The 24,758-nt window shown below is 40.0% G+C and overlaps 1 protein-coding gene across 4 annotated transcripts in view; it reads right to left on the bottom strand.

Moving 5' to 3' along the window:
• Nucleotides 1–24,758, bottom strand: part of LOC122564389 (dyslexia-associated protein KIAA0319-like) — a 111,921-nt gene that overhangs the window by 18,441 nt on the left and 68,722 nt on the right. For 3 of the 4 annotated variants that reach the window (XM_043719176.2, XM_043719175.2, XM_043719177.2), the window contains exons 11-14: nt 16,842–16,965; nt 13,132–13,264; nt 11,131–11,276; nt 3,941–4,092 (exon numbers count right to left, since the gene is read on the bottom strand). In XM_043719176.2, the coding sequence (XP_043575111.2) occupies nt 3,941–4,092; nt 11,131–11,276; nt 13,132–13,264; nt 16,842–16,965 (555 nt within the window). The remainder of the gene's footprint in view (nt 1–3,940; nt 4,093–11,130; nt 11,277–13,131; nt 13,265–16,841; nt 16,966–24,758) is intronic. The other variant, XM_087978601.1, reaches the window with a different exon arrangement.

Raw genomic sequence — 24,758 nt, 5'->3', positions numbered from 1 at the left:
GACATTACATTTCAAAATATTTGAGTTCAAAGAGACTTGGGCTACTCATACATGGAACACATTAAAACAGCACCTAACTAAAGCAAGCAATTAGGAAAGCGGATGGAGTATTGAATTTTATTGTAAGGAGAATGGAGTATAAGAATTAAGCAAGTCTTGCTGTAATTGAATAGAGCTTTGGTGACATCATATCTGGAACACTTTTGGTCTTCATTTCTAAGGAAGGAGATACTTGCACAATGAAGTCACAGAGACAGAGAATGACATATGACAGAGAATTTCTTCTCTAAAGAGATTTAGGAGTCTCTGGAATCCCTTGCCACAGATAGCGAAGGGGCCAGAGTCCTTGAGTATATTTAAGGCTGAGATAGATAGATTACAACCAAGGTTTATGGGGAAAGGGCAGAAATGTCAGATTAGTCATGATCCTATTGAATGGCGGAACAGGTTCGAGGGGCAGATGATCTACTCAAGCTCCTATTTCATATGGTCTTCTTTGGTTCATGGGGTAAAAAGATTGTGCTATGACACGAGACTGAGAAAATTGGGGTTAGAAAAATTAAGCGAAACGCAAAACTCTTCAAGGGTTTGCCAGAATAAACAAGAAGCTTATTCCCCCTGGGCTGGGAAATCTGGAACGCAGCACCACAGTCTCAGGATAGGGCAACTTTGACTTTTTTCCTGAAAATGGGTGCTAACACTGGACATTAATTATATTCAAGGCTGTCACTGACAGATTTTTAATCTGTAAGGAAATCAAGGATTATGTGAAAAAGCAGGAAAGTGGAGTTGGGGATTATCACGTCAGCCACAAATTCATTGGATGGCTATTTGTAGTTCAAAAGAAACAACATTCAGAGATCCAGAACAAATGATGGCGAAGATTGGATTATATGGAATGATTTACAATAAATCAACACAACTTTTGCAATGGAAGCAAAGTATATTTTATCTGTGGGTTCATGATTTACTAATCTTAAATTGCTGATAACAAAATATATGTATCCTCACAGGCATGCAAATTAATTTAGTTTGTCAAATTGTTAGAAAAGATTTAGAATATATAGTAAAGGAAATTTCTTTAACATGGTTTCATGATTTAGGACAGATATGCTATTAATGAAGATTGAATTAGATAGGTGAATGAAGGAAAGGGAAAGATATGGAAATAGGGCAAGTAAATATAATTGCAACCCAGAGGTTAAACATTGACACAGAAAGTGGAATCAAATGGCCCATTTTCATGGTTTAATTCCTATACATCTCTTTGATGTTAAAATATGGAATAAGAACAATTCAACCTAACATTTCCATCAAAAGCAGAAAATACAGCACTTAATTAATCTTTGTAAACCACCCCACCTGCCCCCAGTCCTTTAACTGTCCAGGAACTCTGCATTCTTCCAACTCTTGCATAACCCACACTACCTTTGCCCCACCATCAGAGGCCATATCTTCAGACACCTAGTCTCTGGAAATTCCCTTCATAAACTTTTCTACCAATCTTCCCTCCTTTAACAGGCCTCCTTAAAAAGTTTGACAATCATGTGGCAAGCTGTCGGATTTTAACTGATAATGCTCCTTGTTGGTGATTTTGTTGTGTTTGTCTGTTGGCTGTTCTCTGTGCTATCTGCAGTTAGTCAAGCCCGAGCATATAGTGACAAAGAAAAAGAAACTGAAAGTAAACTAGCAGCTGCGAACACAGACATTTCAAAGTATTGAATAAAACTCTTGTTCATACATAGAGCCTTGGTGTGTGTCATCTCTGCACGTCTCCAAGGCACAACACAATAACAAGAAAAGAAGATGGAGAACCATTTAAGTTCACCAACTCTGGCTCCTTTCCCTTCTTCACGAGGAGATCAACCCATACCATGGGATTAGGTGGATTTCAGGTTTCAAGATCTACTTGGTAACAATGGGTATGGGACTTTTACAGGTAACAATGACTAGTGATAGATGTCCATTATCTCAAGTCAGAGAAACTTCAAGCAGTGCCCAGAAAGAAATCTATGTTTGATATGGCAGTGAGTGCTCTTGAAAAGTGTTTTGGGCAAAAAAAAACTGTGATGCTTGAATGATACCCTGCCAGGAAACTAGTGAACTTACAAAACAAGACATGGCAGTGTTGTGGCAGTTGGCTTCTATATGCAAATTTGGTAAAACTAACCTTTAAGCTAATTTGTAACCAACACACTGAAAAATATTTAATTCTATCAATTTGGGAATGCCTAGGCATCTTGTGGCTTAATGGGTGGCATCACCACCTTGGGATCAGAAGCTCCAGGTTCAAGTCTCACCCCAGGACATGATGACCAAGGAAGATGTGTTCAAAGCACAAATAGATTGATTATGTGACGATACTATTGGCTTTAAGAGGTGTATTTTGTGCTTTACTTTTATGAAGAAAGGTCGAGACATAGCTGGCATGCAGTTTGTTCAATGCCAATCAAGTAAAAAGCTTGTGAAGACTTGTTTTTCTTTAAAGTTGGAACAATAAAAGCAGCCTGAATGGGTGGTGTCAAGCTCCCAAAGAACAAAGATTTTTAGTTTTAGCTTTCAACTGTCGCTGGGTCTTAAAGCCGGATGTGAAACCTCTCTCTGTTCCAGCTAAAAGCTGGCGTTCTCTTCCTGCTGCTAGAATTACATGAAACAAGCTATTTTACTGAATTTTTACCTCTGCCAAGGGTGTGATTATGGGAACAGTTAATTAGTAGTTAATATATGCATTATTCTGTTAAGCATTTTCAAAGAGTTACAATTAAGCCAATTCTTTTCTTTTTATTCTCTCTGTATTTTAATTTTAGTGTAAAAGAAAATGTGTTTTGCTTAAAGTCATCATGTGGAGGTGCCAGTGTTGGACTGGGATGGACAAAGTTAAAAATCACACAATACCGGGTTATAGTCCAATAAGTTTATCTGAAAGTACTAGCTTGCAGAGCGCTGCTCCTTCGTCGGGTAGCTAGTGATGAAGGAGCAACACTCTGAAAGCTAATAATTCCAAATAAACCTGGTGTTGTATGATTTTTAACTGTGCTTGAAGTCGAGTAGTTTGACCAAATGAATTGCATCTGGAACTCAACACCTTACACTTGCCTTTAAAATAAGAACAAGTTAGGGTCTAGACTATTTTCTTAATATATTTCGAGGGGGGTTTGATCTGGTCCATGACAATTTTCAACCTGCAAATCCTTCCACACATACCAATGGCAGCCAGTGCAGTTTGGTCAGCCTGGTCAGCCACATACCAATGGCCAGGTCAGCCATTGGTGGAAGCAACTTTAAGCGACTATCATCATAGCTCCAGACTATGGCACACATATAAAGTTGCTCATTGCGACATTAACCTGATGCCCTGAGTGAATTAGAGATGTATACAGCACAGAAACAGACTCTTTGGTCCAACACATCCATCCCATCCAGATTCCAAAATTAATCTAGTCCTACTTGTCTGCAATTGGCTCATATCTCTCTAAACCTTTTCTATTCATACACCCATCCAGATGCCTTTTAAATGTTGTAATAGAGTCAGAGGTAAACAGGCAGGGGAATGGAAGAACACAGCAAGGCATGCAGCATCAGGAGATGCAGAAGTCGGCATTTCGGGTATAACCGTTCTTCAGGACTAGCTTGTTGTGTTCTTCCAGTCCCCTGCCTGTCTACTTTGGATTCCAACATCTGCAGTTTCTATTTTATCTGTAATAGAGTCAGAGTCATACAGTCATACGAATTGCAGCCTATCACCACCACTCATACAGAATGATGATTTCACTTTGAAAAAAACAGAACTTTAGCTGTCCAAATCAAATCTGTCATGTTTGATTCAAAAATTAAAAAAAATGCTCCCTTGTCATTTGCTACAGAGAGCTGTCTAAAAGGTAAAAAGTTAAAGTTATGCAACTGTTCACAATTATTGAAGAAGTGTAAATTAGATACTCACACCTGCAGCAGGACTCTGGCCATCCCGCGTCCAAAGATAAGATACAATGTCTTGGTCATCAGTGGAGTTGGAACCATCAAGGGTGATGGAGTTATTGGGTAAAGCCAGAAAATGGTTACCTCCAGCATTAGCTACAGGACGATTATTGGTTTCTTAAAAATATATACAAAAATCAGTCTTCACGTGTCATTGATAGACCATTTTAGTGAACAGTTATAAATTTCTAGGTTTATAAATTATGTTTATGAGAATGAAATTGGTAGTATAAAATGATTTCTAGCCATTTTTGTTGAACTTTTCTCATTCAGGTGCCTGAGAGTCCAATAAGATGGGCATCTGAAATTAATTTCCTACCAATACCAAGTAAATAATTTTCAGCAGGCAACACAGAAAGTGAAACAACAGCCAAGTTCACCTATAAAACAGACTTGAGTCTTCTATTGTGCACAGATGTCAATTATGTTGGACATGGTGTTTGACAGAAGTACAAAGTGAGAATTACTACCGCACAGTGAGAGTACCGCAAGTGAAAATCTCACTTAGAAGTACAGCTTCAAAATGTATCCATGGGTAATAGGTACAATAAAGAGAATAAGGAACAGCTGAGAGGGGCTTTACTCTTGCATACAGCATACAATGTAGAGAATGTGATATATCTGTGATTTTGTTTACCTTTATATAAAGCACATAGTACAAAATATACAATATATGGAAGTTCTTCTAACTTTATAAAACACAAAAAATGGAAAAGATTGGAGCTGATCAGCAAATAAAGCTTAAGCAGTCTTTAACAATGACTTGAAGGCATTATATAAAATATTTGTTATTCTCATTTAACATGATTCATATAGGGGAGGCGATGGTGATTAGATTAGATTGTGGAAACAGGCCCTTCGGCCCAACCAGTCCACACTGACCCTCCAAAAAGAGTAACCCACCCAGACTCACTTCCCTCTGACTAATGCACCTAGCACTAAGGGAAATTTAGCATGGCCAATTCACCTGACCAGTCCATCTTTGTACTGTGGGAGGAAACCGGAGCTCCCGGAGGAAACCCACGCAGACACGGGGAGAATATGCAAACTTCACACAGTCACCCAAGGCTGGAAATGAACCTGGGACCCTGGTGAGCCACCGTGCCATCCTGTCTATTGGTATTATCGCTGGACTGTTAATTCAGGTAATAATCTGGGGACCAACGTTTGAATCCTACCATGGCAGATGGTGGAATTTGAACTCAAAACAAAATCTGGAATTAAGAGTCTAATGTTGACCATGAATCCATTGTCAATTGTTGGAAAAACCCATCAGGTTCACTAATTTCCTTTAGGGAAGGAATGGTTGACCACAAATCTCTCCCACTCTTACTGGTTGCCATCCTTACCTGGTCTGGCCTACGTGAGACTCCAGATCAACACCAATGTGAGTGACTTTTAACTGTCCTCTGGGCAATTAGGGATGGGCAGTAAATGCTATCCCAACCAGCGAGGTCCTCATCCCATGAATGAATAAAAAAATAAATAAATTCCACCTGGCCTTTGAGTTGAGATTTTCTCTCATTGTACTTAACAGTGTGCCAAGTGACTTTGTAGTGTTGTTATAAATGAACACAGTGTTCATGTGATTGCTGGACTCAATTTCCTCCCTCTTATGTCAGGAGGGATATAGTTGGATTTGAGGCAGATCTGAGAGGTGTCATTAGGTTTATTCCAAGGGTTGTCATATGAGGACCGATTGAGCAGGTTCTTCTCTTCTTTCATGGGACACAGATATCACTCACAAATCCAGCATTTGTTGCGCATCCCTAAATGCACTTGAACTGAAGACTTCAGAGGAAGTTAAGAATTGCTGTGGGTCTGGAATCACATGTCGGCCACAACAAGTAAGGGTGGCAGATTTCCCTCCCTGAAGAACATTTGTGAACAGGTGAGTTTCTATAACAATTGAAGACTTTTTTATAGTAATCTTGAACAAGACTGTTAATTCCAGTTTTAAGAAATTAAACTGAAATTTCACCAGTAGCAGTATGTGATCTGAATGGATGACCCCAGAGAATTATGATATGGAGGTGCCGATGTTGGACAGAGGTGGACAAAGTCAAACATCACATGACACCAGGTTATAGTTCAACAGGTTTATTTGAAACCGCAAGCTCTCAGAGCCAACGCTCCTTCCTCAGGCAGCTAGTGAGACAGAATACATTGGACACAGAATTTAGAGAGAAAGATCAATGGGTCATACAACTTATGCAAATGTATTGAACAAACCTAGATGGCTAATAAGTCTTTAATGGAGGTGCAGTTTCGATTGATTAATATGTAAATCCCTGCCTCAAGATAACTGCAGGTTTTATCAGAATAAAGGTGACCCCTTAGGTCAAACAATACATTTTAAGTGTGAGGCCATGTTTCAAATCTGTTTGTATCTCATCCTGGAACCAGACTGTTTTTTTTTCCAAAGTAGAAATTTATAAAATGCCACACTGAATGACTGTGTAGAGATTGTGTGCTTTTTGAACAAAATAGAATGTACTTGCAAATTCAAATTTACAAATGCAATCTCACTCCAAAGATTTATATGTGTGCAAGTGAGTGAAGGAGTCGGAGTGAGACCGTGTGTGTGCTCTTGAAAGAGAGAATGTATGTGTATGCTGAAGAGGGAGCGTGTGAGAGTGTGAGGGAGTATATGTGTGAGAGCATGCATGTAAGTGTGTGTGAGAGTGAGGTGTGCTTGAGAGGGAGTGCGCATGAGTCTGAGGAGGTATATGCACATGAGAGTGAGAGTGTGAGAGAGAGTCTGTGTGTGTTGCTGAGAGAGAAAGTACATGTATATGTCCATGCGTAAGAGTGTGTTTGTGAGTGTGAGAGAGAGAGAGAGAGAGAGAAAGAGAGAGAGAGAGAAAGAGAGAGAGAACATAGTGTGGTGGGGTCACTTGTAGTGTGACATGAACCCAAGATCCAAGTTGCAGCCACCCTCATGGTATCAAACATGGCCATCACCTCCTGCTCAGCGACCTGCATTGTTGCATATCCCGAAGTCCACCTTAGAGGGCGTTTACCCAAAGATCCAAGGCTGAATGTCCTTGACCAGTGAAGGGCTCCCCCACTGGGAGGAACATCCTTGTCTGGCGATTGTTGTGCAATGTCCATTCATCCATTGTCGTAGCGTCTGTTTGGCCTCAGCAATCTACCATGCCTGTGGGCATTCTTGCCTGCAGCATATGAGATAGACAACATTAGCCGAGTCACATGACTATCTGCCATGCACGAGGTGGGTGATGTCCCTACATGTAATGGTAGTATCCATGCGGTGGTTACCATGACAGGGTTGTGTGGTGTTATGGTTGATGCTGTCCTTAAGGCTGGGCAGTTTGCTACAAACAATGGTCTGTTTAAGGTTTGGTGGTTGTTTGAAGGCGAGAGGTGGAGGCGTAGGGAAGATCTTGGAGAGATGCTCATTGTCATCAATAATGTGTTGCAGGCTGCAAAGAACATGGCGTAGGTTTCTCTGCTCCTGGGAAGTACTGGATGATTAAGGGTATCCTATCCTATTGGGGCAGCACGGTGGCTCAGTGGTTAGCACTGCTGCCTCGCAGCGCCAGGGACTTGGGTTCGAATCCAGCCTCGGGCGACTGTCTGCGTGGAGTTTGCACATTTGCCCCGTGTCTGCGTGGGTTTCCTCCCACAGTCCAAAGATGTGCAGGTCAGGTGAATTGGCCATGCTAAACTGCCCATAGTGATAGGTGCATTAGTAGTGAGTAAGGGAATGGGTCTGGGTGGGTTACTCTTCGGAGGGTCAGTGTGGACTTGATGGGCCGAAGAGCCTGTTTCCACACTGTCAGGAATCTAATCTAATGTATCGGTCATATCCAGTGTCTATCTCCTGAGGAGATCGAGACAGTTTTATGCAATGGCACGTTGGAACTGGCAATTGATGAGTTGAGCATCATGTTCTGTTCTTATGAGGATGTCCTTCAGCACCTTCAGGTGTTCTTTGTTTTCCTCATCTGAACAGATCCTGTGTGTGTGTAGGGCTTGTCTGTAGGGGATGGCTGTTTTAATATGTTTAGGGTGGAAGATAGAGAAGTGCAGCATCGTGGGGGTATCTGTGAGCTTACGGTAGAGTGAGACTGAGGTGTCTGTCCTTGTTGGAAATGCATGTTTCCAAGAATGAGACTGATTCTAAAGAGTAGTCCATGGTAAGTCTGATGGTAGGATGAAACTCGTTGATATCACAATCTAATTCTTTCAGTGACTCCTCACCATGGGTCCAGAGGAAGAAAATGTTGTCAATGTATCTGCTGTAAAGCCTTATTTGGAGGTCCTGTGCAGCAAAGAAGTCTTGTTCAAATTTGTGCATGAAAATGTTGGCATATTGGAGTGCAAATGTGGTCCCCATGGCTGTTCTGTGTGTCTGGATAAAGAACTGGCTGTCGAAGGTGACAGTTTGAGGATACGTGTCCAGCCAAGGGCAATGCCTCTCCGAGGGGTCCAAAACAGCCTCAGTTCTCAATAGCAACAACTGTTAATCTCCGGACACTAGCCTACAATTCATCCACTTCATCCTCGACCACATCCTTCACCTTTGACAACCAGTTGTTTATCTAGACACACGGAACAGCAATGGGGACCACATTTGCATCCAATATGCCAACATTTTCATGCACAATGTTGAGCAAGACCTCCGACCAATGCTTTACACCAGACACACTGACGACATTTTCTTCTTCTGGACCTATGCCAAGGAATCATTGAAACTACACAATGGTATCAACAGGTTTCATCCCACCATCAGACTTACCATGGACTACTCTTTCCAATCAGTCTCATTCTTGGACACACACATGTCCATCAGAGACAGACACCTCAGTACCTCACTCTACCCACAAGCTCACAGATACCCCCATGATGCTGCATTTCTCGAGCTTCCATTCTAAACATGTTAAAAAAAGCCATCCCCTACAGACAAGCCCTATGCATACACAGGATCTGCTCGGATGAGGGGGAATGCAAAGAACACCTGAAGGTGCTGAAGGATGCCCTCATAAGAACAGGATATGATGCCCAATTTATCAATCGCTAGTTTTGACGTGCTACAGCAAGAAACCATCATGACCTCCTCTGGAGTCGAACACGGGATACCTTTTGTTGTCCATACTTCCCGGGAGCGGAGAAACTACGCCATGTTCTTCGCAGTCTACAACACATTATTGATGATGATGAGCATCTCCAAGATCTTCCCTACACCTCCACTTCTTGCCTTCAAACAACCACCAAACCTTAAACAGACCTTTGTTCACAGCAAACTGCCCAGCTTTTAGGTAAACGTCAACCACAACACCTTACAACCCTGTCATGGCAACCACTGCAAGGCCTGTCAAAGCATAGACATGGATACTACCATTACACATGAGGACACCGCCCACCACGTGTGCGCCAGGTACTGATGTGACTCGGCCAATGTTGTCTAACTCATACGCTGCAGGCAAGGATGCCCAGAGGCATGGTTCATTGGCGAAACAAGCAGATGCTACGACAACGGATGAATGGACATTGCGCAACAATTGCCAGACAGGGATGCTCCCTCCCATTCAGCGGTCAGGGACATTCAGCCTCGAATCTTTGGGTAAACATCCTCCAAGGCAGACTTCAGGACATGCAACATGGCAGAGTCGCCAAGGAGAGGCTGATAGCCATGTTTGATACCCATGAGGATGGCCTCAACCAGATTATTGTGTTCATGTCACACTACAGGTGACTCCACCACACTATACACTCTTACACACACACTCTCGCATAAACACACACACACTCACACAGACCCTCTCTCACATACACACACTCTCTCCCAAGCATGCATGCATACAAACACAAATAACGTACTCACACTCTCTCACAGGCATATCCTCACTCACACTCACACACAGTCCCTCTCAAGCACACTCACACACTTTCTCTCTCTCAAGACCACATGCGTACACATACATACACTCTCTCCCTCACACACACACACACACACCTTATAGAGTGAAATCGCATTTATAAATTTGAATTTGCAGGTACATTCTATTTTGTTCAAACAGCACACAATCTCTAGACAGTCAGTCAGTCAGTGTGGCATTTTAAAAATTTCTACTTTGGAAATAAAACCAGTCTGGCTCCAGGATGAGACACAAACAGACTTGAAATGTGGCCTCACCCCTAAAATACATTGTCTGATCTAAGGTATCACCTTTATTCTGGTGAAACCTGCAGTTATCTTGAGGCAGGGATTTACATATTAATCAATCAAAACCTGCACTTACAATCCAACTGATTAGGGACTTAACAGCCATCTAGGTTTGTTCAATATATTTGCATAAATTGTATGACCCATTGATCTTTCTCTGTAAATTCTGTGTCTGATGTATTCTCTCTCACTAGCTGCCTAAGGAAGGAGCGGTGGCAGTTTCAAATAAACCTGTTGGATTATAGCCCAATGTCGTGTGATTTTGACCAGAGAATTAGTAAACTTACATCAGAGTCACCCCTATCGGAATGTAAATTCATTGCAGTTTAGAAAAATGAGAGCCATTGTTAATGAAAGATTATGAGGAGGCTTGAAAAGTTGATCCTAATAGGATGTTAACCCCTCATAAGGAAATTTAGGACCAGGAGGCATTGTTTCAGAGTATAGGGGCAGCCATTTAAGATGGAGATGAGGATGAATTTCTTCTTTCAGAGTGTCATAAATCTTTGAAATCTTCCGCCCTAGAGAGGAGTGGAGAATAACTCATTGAATATATTCAAGACTGAAGCAAATAAATTTGTGAAAAATTACAAAGTCAGCTTTATGGGGAACAGGCAGAAAAGTGGAGTTGAGGCTTAGATCACACCAGCCATAATCTTATCAGGTGCTGCAGCAGGGTCAGAGAGTGGAATGGCCTTCTACTGCTCCTATTACTTACACCATGGCAGGAAACTGAAAGATTAGCATTAGTATGTCATAATGACTAGAAAACTCTGCCTGGCCTTCTCAGCTGATAGTTTAATGGTGTTTTTTTTACCCTGGTGCGTGAAACAGTAAGCTGAAAGGTACGATAAAATACCCACAGCATCATGAGACAAAGAATTGAACAAAAATTCCATACACAATTCAAACACTGGAATGACATTCAATTATAGCTGAAATATGAGTTACACTTAACTGACCTTCTTTGATAGTGACTGCCACTGTTTTTGAGCTGCTTAGGCCTTGCTGGTCAGTGACAGTCAGCCTGAATTGGTATGTCCCAACGTGAAGCCCTATCACTGTGGCCACAGCCTTGTTATTATCCTCAACTTTCACATCAGGGCCACTGAAATAAAGAACTTGCACTTACATAGTGCATTTCACAGAACCAAGCCATCCCAAAGTATACTACAGCCAACGGTATACCTTGAGTTACAACAGTAATGAAGGAAATACAGTAGCTAATTTGTTCATAGAAACAGTAATATGATTATGAAAAGGCAATTTGTTTTTCACTGAAAGAAAGGGTAAATATTGGTCAGGAAACTGCACAGCTTTTCTGAAAAATAGCGGTATACGAGTGATTACCTCTGCCCAAGAGTATAGGCAAGGTTGGTTTAACATTACATCCAAATGATAGCACTGTCAACAACAGAGTAGTATGCATTCATTACTGCACTGGGGTTGCCAGCCTAGATGTTGTGCTCAAAGCTCCAAAGTGGGGCCAAGAGACCAGTGTCAAGATTAGAGTGGTGCTGGAAATGCACAACAGGAGCTCTTCATCAGATTTCCTGATGAAGGGCTCCTGCCCGAAACATCGATTTTCCTGCTCCTGGGATGTTGCCTGACCTGCTGCACTTTTCCAGCACCACTCTAATCTTGACTCTAATCTCCAGCATCTGCAATCCTCACTTTCACCTATGAGACCAGTGTCCTACCAGTCATAACTGAGACAGCTGGGTATCAAATAGGAAAGGAAATTGCCAACTCTGCTCTGGTTAATTGCTGTTATTGGAAAGGCCACAAATGTATGCTAGATTTAGAATTTTAACATACAATACATTCTATCAAGACATATTTCATCAAGAATCTGATTTGTCAAATATTATCAATGCTCATAATAACAAAGCACAACTTTTAACTTAAAATTCAGTTATAAATATTAAGTTTCACTTTTTTTAAAGTGATCTGGAGCCTTGTAATTTTAATGCAGAGGACATTGACCAGGATTGTAACATGGATGAGGAACTTCACGTTTACGTAGAGACTAAAGAATCTGCAATTGTTCTCCTTATAGTAGGAGAGACTAAGGGCTGACTTAACATGTTCAAAATTATGAAGGGTTTTGATTAAACAAATGAAACACTTCCTGCTGGCAGAAAGGCCAGGATCAGAAAGCAAAGATTTAAGATAATTAGCATGGAACAATGGGAAGATGATTTTTCTCCCAATGTAGCCAGTATGTTGATCCAGAATTCATTGCCTGAAACACTGACCATTATAGATTCAACAGAAACTGACGGAATGAAATTGGGTGTATAACTAAAAGGGACAGTGAAAGAGCAGGGACTAATTGCAGAGTTCTTTCAAAGAATCAGCACAGGTCCTGTAGGCTGAGTGGCTTACTTCGATACTGTAAGCCATTATAATTCAACTTAAGAGCATTTTACATTTGTCTGAATTTTCAACTAACTGACAGTTATTCCAATTGACAGAACACGTATGCTTCGATCTCAACTGTTACAGAACACGAAAAATCCACAAATGAAGAGGGTAATGGAAACAGAACAATTTTTGAAGCAGATAAGATCAGCACTTGAGAGAAATAAACTCGAAAGGCAACAGAGATCGAAGAGGGAAATGGGAACTGGCTGATCTGCACTATCGAAGCCAGCATGGCTTCATTATTCTGGGGTAGTTTTATTGGGCTCTGTATTAGTTTTCAGATGGGATTAACATCTCTTTTTATGTCATAATGAATTTAAAAGCCTTGGTTAAACAGTTGTTAAAAGATGAATATCTGGAGCAGAATGTGTGTTTTCAGTGCTCTACAATAACAATCTATGAGTAAAAGAGAATTTGTTGCTGCCCAACGGCCTACATTTTGGTATTTACATCAATGCGGTTTCTAAAAAAAATACCATTCTGCCACCATGCTGAAAGCATTAAAAAACAAAATGTTTGTTCCTGTAGTTAATTACCTGATCTTCTCCCAGTGATATGAGATAATACCCTGATCATCAGTGCTCCCTTGTCCATCCAAAGTAGTACTTTCTACCGGGCTTATTAATTCTTTGTCAGGACCCACAATTGCTATTGGGGGGCTGTTTTTCTCTGCAGAAAAGGAAAACAATGCAATAAATGTCAAAGGGCCAGTTGCTGACACTGCACAAATGACAGGAACTGTCTTCGAGCAAGAGTTATCCTTTTTAGAATTCATGAATGCAATTCAAGACATTTCACATGAAGTGTAGGTGCAATTTAATGAATTTTAACAAAACAGTGTGAATTATTGCAGTAGGTTGTAGTTTGACATTTTCAGTTTTTCTTGGCAGCTGAGTATTAGTTTTCAGATAACTTCAGGAAGGCTGGTTCAAAAACAAACAATGCTAGAATTATCATTTGCCAAGGGCAAAACAACAAATGCAGAAACCATATTTTTTTAAAAAGTACCCATGGGAAAGCCAGTAATAATTCTCTTCAAAATCTAAATAAGCAGCTGCAATCATAACCTGCAAGAACACAGTGTCCTACATTTTTCACCTTCAGAGATTTGTCTTTTAACTGCATCTGTTTCTGGTTGTGAAAGTCACCTGTTAAGCACATTTGTATATTAATCTGGTAAGTCTGCTCCTCCTGAATTATGTGAAACTGGCCTTTAACCTTCCAATGATTCAGGAAGTTAGTTTGAAAATCCACTTTATGCATACTTACACACAGTGAAAAAGAGACATTGCTAAAATACTTGTCTATCCCTGATTTCTCCGCAGGACATTCCCATAGTCAAATGCAAGAATGGATGGGAGGTGTGTTAGATGAAGGCAGTCCACAATGCTGTATCTTGCTTGCTGACCTACATCGGCTCCTAGTCTACTGACACGTTTTCACTGTATTTAAATTCTTTCACAAATGCTGCCTCCCACCACCATCTGTACAACCTCCTGCAGGTTTACAATCCTCGAAAAACTCGGCATTCCTGCAATTCCAGTAATTTGTATATCCTTGATTTCCTTCCACTGGAGATTGTGTCTCCATCTTTTAGGCCCCAGACTGTCAAATTCCCTCCTTAAACCTCTCCACTTCTCTTTGGTTAAAGCGCTCTTTAAAACTTACCTTTTGGTAGTATTTTTGGTCAACAGTCCCAACATCTCTTTCTAGAGGTCAATGTCAAATTTGACCAGGTAACCCAAAGGAACTGTTACTATGCTGAAGATGATTTTTCTTTAGTTGGCCATAAGCAGTCTTTTACAATCCTGAAGGTTAAGTGACTAAGGAGTCATTGATTTGAAGAAAAGGAAACCCTTTGTGTGGATGTGAGTGCCTGAACAAACAGCACAGCATGCTGTTTCGTGATCATAGAAGCCCTACACTGAGGAAACAGGCCATTTGGCCCATCAAGTTCACATCGACCCTCCAAAGAATAACCAACCCAGACACACCCCCGTTCCCTCTCCCTGCATCGCCCATGGTTAACCCATCTAACCCTGATCACTATGATCAATTTAGCATGGCCAATCCACCTAAACTGCACATCTTTAGACTGTGACAAGAAACCAAAGCACCCAGAGGAAACCCACGCAGACACAGGGAGCATGTGCAAACTCCACAATACAGTCGCCAGAGGCTGGAATCGAACCAAGGTCCCTGGCGCTGTGAGGCAGCAGTAGGATTTTACTTACTTTTAAATAATTTTATGGCACCCCATTGGAGATGCTATGCTTGGTCTGCTTCTGAAGGTGAATCCAACATATGAAATTGAGTGACATGTACTTTACTGTCAGACCTGTGGTCATATCCTACACTCAAGCTTGGAACAATGATGTACATTGAATGCAAATGGGCACAATTAGACTAAAAATTATTGAATATATCCTCTTATCATCCTTTTAAATGAAGACATATAAATTCTGCTGGAAGTAACAGAGATATCTTTAAGAAGTGGTAATGTCAAGATCAGCTACAGTGTCACTAAATGACATAACACATAACAAGCTAGTGTGCTTCCAATTAAACCTGTTGGACTGTAACCTGGTGTTGTGTGATTTTTAATTTTGTAGACCACAGTCCAACACCGACATCTCCAAATTATGACTAAATGGCATGACAAGGTTAAAGAGGGAAAATAGCTTGGTCCTGATCTTGTCTCATACTTACATGTCAAGAACTGGGAAATGACATAGAGACAACACAGTGTCAAGTCAATGTCTTTATTGTACAATTACAAGCTTCTACCAGTTGTACACTGAAGGTTTGTCAGTCTGTGAGGTAGTGTGCAAGCATAGAGATCCAGTTTGCTTCAATGCCTGAAGAACACATGGGGTGTGAACACAACATTTAACCTAATTAACTTTTTGCTTGTTTCAATGACATTTACAAACTATAATAGCAAGGCAACAAAAAAAAACTTTCTCACCAGTTCATGTTTTGATGCTTTTTCCTAATTAGAAAAACAAAGGTCATTGGTAGAGATCTTTAAGAACCAGACATTGGCTGGAAAAATTGCAACATGATCTGTCGAGATGCCTCATCACTTTGAAAACACTTGACATTATGAAATCAATTGAAGCAACTTGTAAAACTGTAGAAGATTTATGAAAGAGAAAGCTTAGAATTTTGAGAGCTGAAAACAGTCACTGTTTTTCCCACCAACATCATTTTCCAATCAATCCTGCTTAGCTCTGATCTTGCCCGATTTTAGACTGCTCTCCACCAACTGATTTTTCTTACTCTGTATTGGTGCATGTCACTCTCCAACAACATCCTGAATCTTATCACTGTCTCCTAAATATTCGCCTACTACATTTGATCCGCTTGGTCCAGCTCATCTCCAAAACCCAGGTCCAACAATGCATCCTTCCTTGTTGAACCAGACACATACAGCTGGAGGAAATTTTCCCAAACACAATCTTGGAACACTTGCCCCTCAGTGTCCTTACACAACCAGTATTCGAGTCTATATTCAGGTAATTGAAGTCTCCCATTAAAACTACTGTTGGCATATTATTGTAATTTCCTTGCAGGTTTGTTCCTCTGTATCCTCTATCCAGTTTATGGCCTTTCGAGTCACCAAGTAATGCAATTGTACTCTTTATATTCTATAACTCTAGCCAAATTGTCTCTATCCTTGAACCCACTGAGATATCTTCCTTCTCACACACTGAATGTCCTCCTTAATGAATATTGCTACCCCTCCTCCTATACTTCCTTTTCTATATTTCCTTAACAACTTCCATCCATGAATATTTAACACCCAGTCTTGCCCTTCTTTGAGCCCGATCTCTATCACTGATATATTATCATCATTGCACATGGCAATCTGCATCTGTAACTTCTGAACCTTATTTACCAAATGTATTTACATATATGCATGTTAACTCTTCATCCCCTACTTCAACGTCACCTATTAACGTACTATTCTCAATGTTAGTGTCAGCTGCATCCTTAAGTATTTTGTGAGCTCTGGTATCCTCCTCTACTATTCTTCCTTGGCTACTACACCACTGCATTTTCATCTATTTCTCACTAGGGCAACACTTCAGGACACTAACTAGCAAAATTCCTCAAAGGTGCAAGAATTCAATTTGCAAACAAATATTTCTGAACAAATTTTGGTTTCAGAGTTTTGGGGCAAAGCTGCCTTTCAATGGGCATTTGTTGCATGTGAGCTATTTGTTTTCAGTTGGATACTCACCAGGCTGGACAATGACCGTCACCTCAGTTGAGGACTGCTGCCCAGCAGAGTCTGTAACGGTGAGCTGGAATGTATAATCCCCTTCCTGCATCGCAGACAACTGGAGGTAAGGAGTCCGCACACCCTGCACAAAAGAATTACAGTTTACAATCGCAGGTTATGAATAACAGCAGCAAAGCTCAGGACAGCTTTACTCAATCAATGCTGAAATGAAGGCACAAGAGTAATCATAAAATTGTAAATATTAGTTAGATCAAAATGAAGAGAATCACTTGCAGTTTTAATCCACTTTCATGTACTAAATATACAATAAAGATTCACCAAGATGACGAGAAACTATATACAATAAAATCAAATTTGTACAGCACGCGAGCAGAACATTCATCCAAATACGTCTATGCTATGTTATGCTCCACACAAGCCATTTACTACTTTATTTCATCTCATTCCATGAGAATTGTCATCTAGTATTTTCTCTCTCATGTACTTGCCTTAGTTATCTTGAATGCACATATGTTACTTGTCTCAACCACTGCATGCTACGGCAAATGCCATATTTGCACCATTATGAGTGAAGATGTTTCTTATTTGATTTATCAGCAACTATTTTATACTTATGGCACACAGCTTTAAAATTCACAGCTTTAAAATGTGTTGCTGGAAAAGCGCAGCAGGTCAGGCAGCATCCAAGGAACAGGAGAATCGACGTTTCGGCATAAGCCCTTCTTCAGGAATTCCTGAAGAAGGGCTTATGCCCGAAACGTCGATTCTCCTGTTCCCTGGATGCTGCCTGACCTGCTGCGCTTTTCCAGCAACACATTTTCAGCTCTGATCTCCAGCATCTGCAGTCCTCACTTTCTCCAATTTGTAATGAGGATCCATCATATAACATGATGAGCAGCAGTGCAGATTGCAGTGAGTTTTAAAGAAACCTTCATAGCCAGTTTTAGGAAGACTATTTATGCAGACAGCCAGCAGCTGGGAATGCTGAACTTTGAGAACCCTGCAGGATAGAATCTAGTGGAAGGAAGAATCTACAGATGACAGAAAACAATTTAAAATCTGATAAAAGAAGTGTAGCAGTGCAAGTAAGCAAGGAACTCAATGGAACTGGAACATTCCCAGGTAGATACAGGCAACACTACATGGGCAGTGGTCTGCAGCAGTGGTCCTGAGTCAGAGTTCAGCTGGAGCCTGCAATTGGATTTGAAATCCCTGGAGGGCAAGGTGCAAACTTTGAAAACATGGTGCAGTTACTGTCTGAGAAATTCATAAATAACCAGATATTGCCATCGTTGCAGGCATTGCCCAGTGAGGTACCATACATCAAAGGAAAGCAAGGGTCACTGAAGTAATTTTAAGAGTAGGTTTCAGTACCAGAAATTTCACAAGATCAGAGTTAAAGAGCAATTTAGAAACCGAAGCAAACAAAGTCTATTGGAAGAAGAAAGCTAACAGATTATTAAGTCCACAGAAGAAAGTAAGAAATCAATTATTTAAATTGTGGTAAACTCAGGAAGAATTTACTCATTTATTAATTACTGATGCTGAAAATGTGTTGCTGGAAAAGCGCAGCAGGTCAGGCAGCATCCAAGGAGCAGGAGAATCAATGTTTCGGGCATGAGCATTCTTCAGGAATGTATTAATTCACTTTATAGATGGCAGGGGCCATCCAGGAAAAAAGTGGAAGGCTGCAGTAGTGAAACATTTAGCCAAGTCTATTCAAGAAAACAGAAATCAACTTATAAAGCTATGAAGAGCAGGAATCATTTGCTAAAGTCATGAACAGAACAGGATTTTCCTTAAAGCCACACGCAGCAACATTTATTCGTTAATTCTGTTTAAAAAAAAACACAAATCATTTGATTGGCCATGAAATGACGAGAATCTTCCATCTTGCTTGCAGAAGGTAGTAGTCTTCCATTAAGGTTAGATAAGCATGGGAAAACCTTTCATTACAGCCCTGTACACAGTAGCAGCTTATTATACTGCAGAATTAAAATCTTTAAAGCAAAAATAATTAAAATATAGCAGAATTAAAATCCTTCAAAATAAAGAAATTAGTAATGATTCTAGGAAGACAAGACAGCAGAAATAATACTGCCAAAAAAATCCACTTTTGGAGATAGACCAAATAAAATGTAATATTAGACATCTTGGAGAAACAATCCTTAAGGTACAGAATTGCTTCCAAATTGGATGCTTAATCAGAAGCTGAACAAGTAAACACATTTTTATATTTGATATGGAGTATAGCTGGTAATGTTATGGTTCGCCAAGGCATAAAATAAGCAACAGATCCTTTTGATGAAATTCTACAATCTTTTGACAATTACTTAAACCTCAGAACAAATAAGATTCTTGACGAAGTAGCATTTAACAGAAGAATTCAGTAACCAGGGGAATCAATAGATAATTTCATTGTCAGAATTCATGAACAGCTGTTGGGATTATTGACAAGTTTTGTCAGATGAACAAAAAATTTGACTTTGAAGACGACTGTTCAGATGATGAGTGAAAAAGTCCTGAAGCAACGCAGATCAGTTCCCAGAGAGAAGATCAATCTAATCATAGGAGAGCAGCAGAATCCATTCAGTTCTTAAGGTATCAAAAGTGTTGAGCACATGAGAAGCCAGTACAGGGAATAGGCCATACAGCAGATACTCTAGATCATCAATGCTGTACAGCAAGGAAACTTCACAGACACGAGCAATGCCCAACAATTAAAACAGAATGCTGTATTTGTAAAACAATAAGTCAGTTATAGAAAATGTGTAGAGGTAGGACTCATAAAGGTTTGCAGGGTATCATAAAGTCAAATAGTTACCCATATAAAGAAGTTAATTAGATAGAACAGGCTACAATAGAAAAAAGGCCAAAAGTACCTCAGGAAAATAGGTGATCCAAGCCAAATGTTTGACAAGAAAGTATTTATGTCAATGAACACCTCATCAGTTTTAACCTTGATATGGGGCAAGTGTCACTATATTATCAAATAATCTAGTATGACTGAAAAAAATACTATTTACAGTTTACAAAAATACAATTACATGATGCAGAAGGTATAGCTCTAAAGATTAAAGGTGTGCCATAAGCAATGTTGCAACACAAGGCCTGTAGTACACTAAGGTAAAGAACACATATATACTTTACAATCCAGAATTTTCACCTTAAGCATGAGCACATGATTTGACTTCAATTGTCTTCAAATGGTAGAAGTATATTAACTAGTTTCAATCAAGACAAATAGCCAGGAAACAGTCAATCACGCAACAATTGTTCAAGGAAGAGCCAGTCATGGAACCACATGATAGCGAACATGTTAGATGTTAGTTAGATAATGAAACATTAGTCAAGGGACAACATGATAGAAGAACTGGTACAGCCTCCTAGACCCAAGGTAGAGCCCAGAAAGAAGACAAAATTCATTGAGATTTAACTATGCTGGCATTAGAGAATTGTTTGATATTGTTAACAGGATGAGAATCTGCCACTATGTCGAATTGGCAGAAGTATCTTCCACTCCGATCATCACTAATAAAAGCTCAGAAAACAGACGTCAGCAAGGTTTCCAAGGAGACAAAAATAATGAAAAAGCTAATGAGCAATTAATGAGCCTTCAAATTAATTTATTCATATTGGCGAGCCAGCCTAGGCTTGGGAACAAATGTTATGATTGTTTCAAATCTGAAGTCAGACGATGCTAAGGCACAAGTGCAAGTGAAAGATTTGCTTTCCTCATCTTCCAAGAAGAATCCTCAGTATCAGTGACAGAAACGATGCCAAGTAAAGGAACAACTCTCCAGTTGTTAGACTGGGAAAGTGAACAAATTGGATTCACTAGTAAAGCAACCACAAGGGGTATATTCAAGCTTCCAAACCAATTAACAGAGAGAAGTACAGAGTTTATGCACTTCAGCACACATTTACCATCATTTGGAAATAAGGATTTGCTCACACAGAAGGTAGGCCAGGGGCTCTTGCCCAAAACGCCGATTCTCCTGCTCCTCGGATGCTGCCTGACTTGTTGTGCTTTTCCAGCACCACACTCTCAGCTCTGCATACAACTCGATTGTAGATGCCGCCAAGATCGGGAAAACAACATCCACAGATTTATGGTCCAAAAAAGAAATTGCCTGGCCAAGGGATCAGGATATTATCAAAAAAAGAAAGTTACCTGGTTCAGAAATTCACGATATCACAAAAATGGAAGTGTCTATTTCAACACAGCAGCCATTTTCTATAATGAAAGATCAAAGATTTTCCAGCAGAAACATTAGAGCAACTGTTTATTTCAACAGGAAAGATGTCCTCGACAAAGGAAATTCAAGGGATCAAAGGTCCTCCAGTTTACAAAGGACTTTACAAAGCTGTAAAAACAGTACATTTTTATTTTTCTGTATTTTTAATTGTGGTTTGTAATGGGAGAAGGACTGTTTTAAAAACCAAGGATTTTGGAAGAAATTGCTGAGTTTTTAAAAACAAGTTACCAAAACCATTGTAAGTGTGGTTTACATTGTTGCTTTGTTCAACCAGTGGGGAAAATATTCATTGCAGATGGGCTCACACCAAAAGGCATGTGCAAAGTGAAATTCAGCCAGCAAGAAGATAGCGGATTGTGTGTAAGGGGAGATTTATAAGGGGTTTAAGAGTTTTAAATATTAGAGTGATTAGTCAGCAGTTCATAGCTGTTAACTTGTAGGTAGAAACTATTTATTAGTAATAAATATTAAGTCTAGTTAAGTGCAGAAACCTGGTCCGTGCTTCCTGTTAACCTGGTCTAAACAGATAGGTAAATTGGGGATTTTTTTGCATGCTTTGATAAAACCTTTAGCTTTTGTGACATACCACAAACAGCAGGCTTGATTTCCAGCATGCTACCCCAGTGAGGCCTGATAAACTTCACACTGAACAGAATCAAAGTCAACAGTCTTCAAGCCAAAGACCTATCAATTTTCCAAGTCCAAAGAATGCATTCTGGAAGAAACTACCAGACCACCTAAATTTGTGTAAGACAGAGACTCGAGGGAATATGAAATAACAATAAATGTAATTAATTATATGAATGTATAAACATGAATAATGGAGAAAAAGAAAGGTAGGGCCATGTATTATATAAGATGTTGGCTCTGAAAGGGTTAATGGATTAACACTGCTCATTATGATGATGGCATTACAGATGGGTGAGAAAATAGTTCTCAATTTCACAGGAGATAGACCTATTATTGAAGTGTTCCCCTCAAAGTCTAGAGGCAATGTCTATCATACTGAAAGGGTTAAACATTTTAAGTTAGCAGTATCTTTTAGTAAAATAAGATAGAAGCAGAGAGAGCAGAACAGGAGATTAGCAGATGTACTCCAGACAGGCAAAAGACAAGGCCAGGGAGTCAATGATAGAAATAAGGAAGCAGCCCAGGCTATATAACCAGTGAAAAGTAGGAATGGAAAAAAACAATGCCTGATGGTACGTACACACTGGAATAAGAAACTGAAGCCAGGAACATCGATTTAGCATATAAGTTGTAAAATTGAGTGATAGTAAGTGCATGTGACTATAGGTGTACGTAAAGAGTGAACGCCTGTGACTGTTTAGAGTCTTAGACTGTCTAAGCTTGCCTCTCACTGCATACACTTGAATAACGATTGGTAACTTGCACCTGAGACTTCTAGTGGCTTATCAAGTCGCTCCACAACAATACTGAAATATTTTGTACTTCATTACTAACGTGCAACAAACTACACCTTGTTTAAGATAAGAGCCTCTTCTCGTTAGGCTATCAAGGCTTGGACGTTTTGGACCGAAGGGTCTGTTTGCGTGCTGTATATCTCTATGACTCGAAGTGTTTCCTTTAGATACCAATCCAAAACAAAGCCTTTGGGAGTAAATCTACCAGCTGTACCTTTCACCAAGGAGATTATGGTGAGGATGTATCATACAATTAAAGTGACTGAGGTATAGGTGATTTCATTTTTTAAGTTAAAATGGGGTAAACATTTAAAGGAGACCATGATACAGGGTTATGACACAAGAACAGGGATTTTATTCTTAATAAAATCAAAACTGCTGAAATTGATTCTTTTGTGTTTAAACTTCTATGCACCAGTATCTACATAAGGAGCAAGACAATGTGAAGAAAAATGCTTCTAATGAAATCACATCTGTGCAATTTACTAAGTTCACATATAAAGATTTTATAAATACAAAGCATATGACTGTTTCCAGCTGTACATCTCTATGACTCTATGCCAGGTGCTGACAGGTGGGACTAGATTGGGTTGGGATATCTGGTCGGCATGGATGGGTTGGACCGGAGGGTCTGTTTCCATGCTGTACATCTCTATGACTCTATGAATAGCTTTTACTGAATCAGACTAAAAAATTCATCCTATCTAGAAAATCACATTATAAGCCACTTCCCCACATTTCAGCAGCAGCTAAACTTCTCAAGTACTACATCAGTTCTAAATCACTGAATTATACAGCACACTACATCACAGCAGGGGCCCATTCCATCCATCAAATCCTTTCTGCCTCTTTTAAAGAGCCGTTCAGTTAGTCCCAATGCTTCATCTTTCTCCAAATGCCTGTATTTTTTTTCTTTCAAGTATTTATCCAACTCCCTTTTGAAGAGGACTGTAAAATTTGCTACCACCCACCAATCAGACAGTGCACTCCAAATTGCAACTAGTCATGTATAAATGTCACCACTGGTTCTTTCGCCCATCACTTTAAATCAGTGGCCTCTGGTTACTAAACATTAACTATTAGAAACAGTTTATTTTTATTTCCTCTACTAAAGATTTCATAGTCTTAATACCTCAATCTAATCTGGACTTAGCTTTCTGTGTTCCAAAGCAAAGAACTACAGTGTCTCCATCCTATCCACATAAGAGCAATCACTCATCCTGAGAAACACAGAAGAGTACAACACAGGAACAAGCCCACCATGTCTGTGCCAACCACGATTCCATTCTAAACTAATCCCATCTGCCTGCACATGGCCTGCATCCCTCTATTCTCTGCCTGTTCACGTGACTATGTAAATGTCTCTGAAACATTGCTATCACACCTGTTACTGCCACCTCCCCTAGCAGCATGTTCCAGGCACCTATCACACTCTGCATGAAACAAAACTTACCTCACGTATCTCCCTTAAACTTTCCCCTCTCACCTTAAACCTAATATTTGACACTTATCCCTGTGAAAAAAAGACTCTGACTATTCACCCATGTTTCTCACAATTCAGCAATTCTCATCTGTACAACTTATGAAGACGTTGTATTCTTCCCAAAGTGTCCTACCCCAGAATTGGACTCATTACCCAAAGTTAAACTTGTGTTTTAGCATGGAATCCTGTATTGTACTCTGTGGTTTGATTTATAAAGCTAGGATCCCATAAACTTCATATACTGATATTTTAACTTTTCCTGCTACATTCAAAGATGTGGGCACAAGACCAAACCACCATCTCAACCCACCCCCAAGACGCCCAGCGCCATTCTCTCTCCCTGCATCTGCGTTAGCTGCACACTAATTTGATTAAATTATCGTTCCGTGTTTTTCCTATGAAAATGCATGACCTCACACTATTCTGCATTGAATTTTGTCTGCTATCTGTTGATCCAACCTCTGATCTTTTGACTTCTATTAGTATCCTCTGCATTGCTTGCTATATTGCCAAGTGCAGCTGAATTGTCTGTTCCAAGTTCTTATGCTTCATGGCACCTGCAAGTTTCAAAAGTAAGCCTTGTATCTCCCAAATCCAAGTTCAATAATATACATTAAAATGCAGTTGTCTTGCAGTACCAAACCGCGCAGAACAGCACTGGGATTTATCTCCCTCCATCCAAAAAGTACAGCCAGCTGCTCATCAAAACACTTTCTTTCCATTGTTTAGCCAGTGCCCCTTTATCTCG

Source organism: Chiloscyllium plagiosum, unplaced genomic scaffold (genome assembly GCF_037043375.1).
Source record: "Chiloscyllium plagiosum isolate Xiang-an unplaced genomic scaffold, Cpla_swu_hap1 HiC_scaffold_34, whole genome shotgun sequence".
Lineage (NCBI taxonomy): Eukaryota > Metazoa > Chordata > Chondrichthyes > Orectolobiformes > Hemiscylliidae > Chiloscyllium > Chiloscyllium plagiosum.
This window is presented reverse-complemented; position numbering and strand designations above follow the sequence as displayed.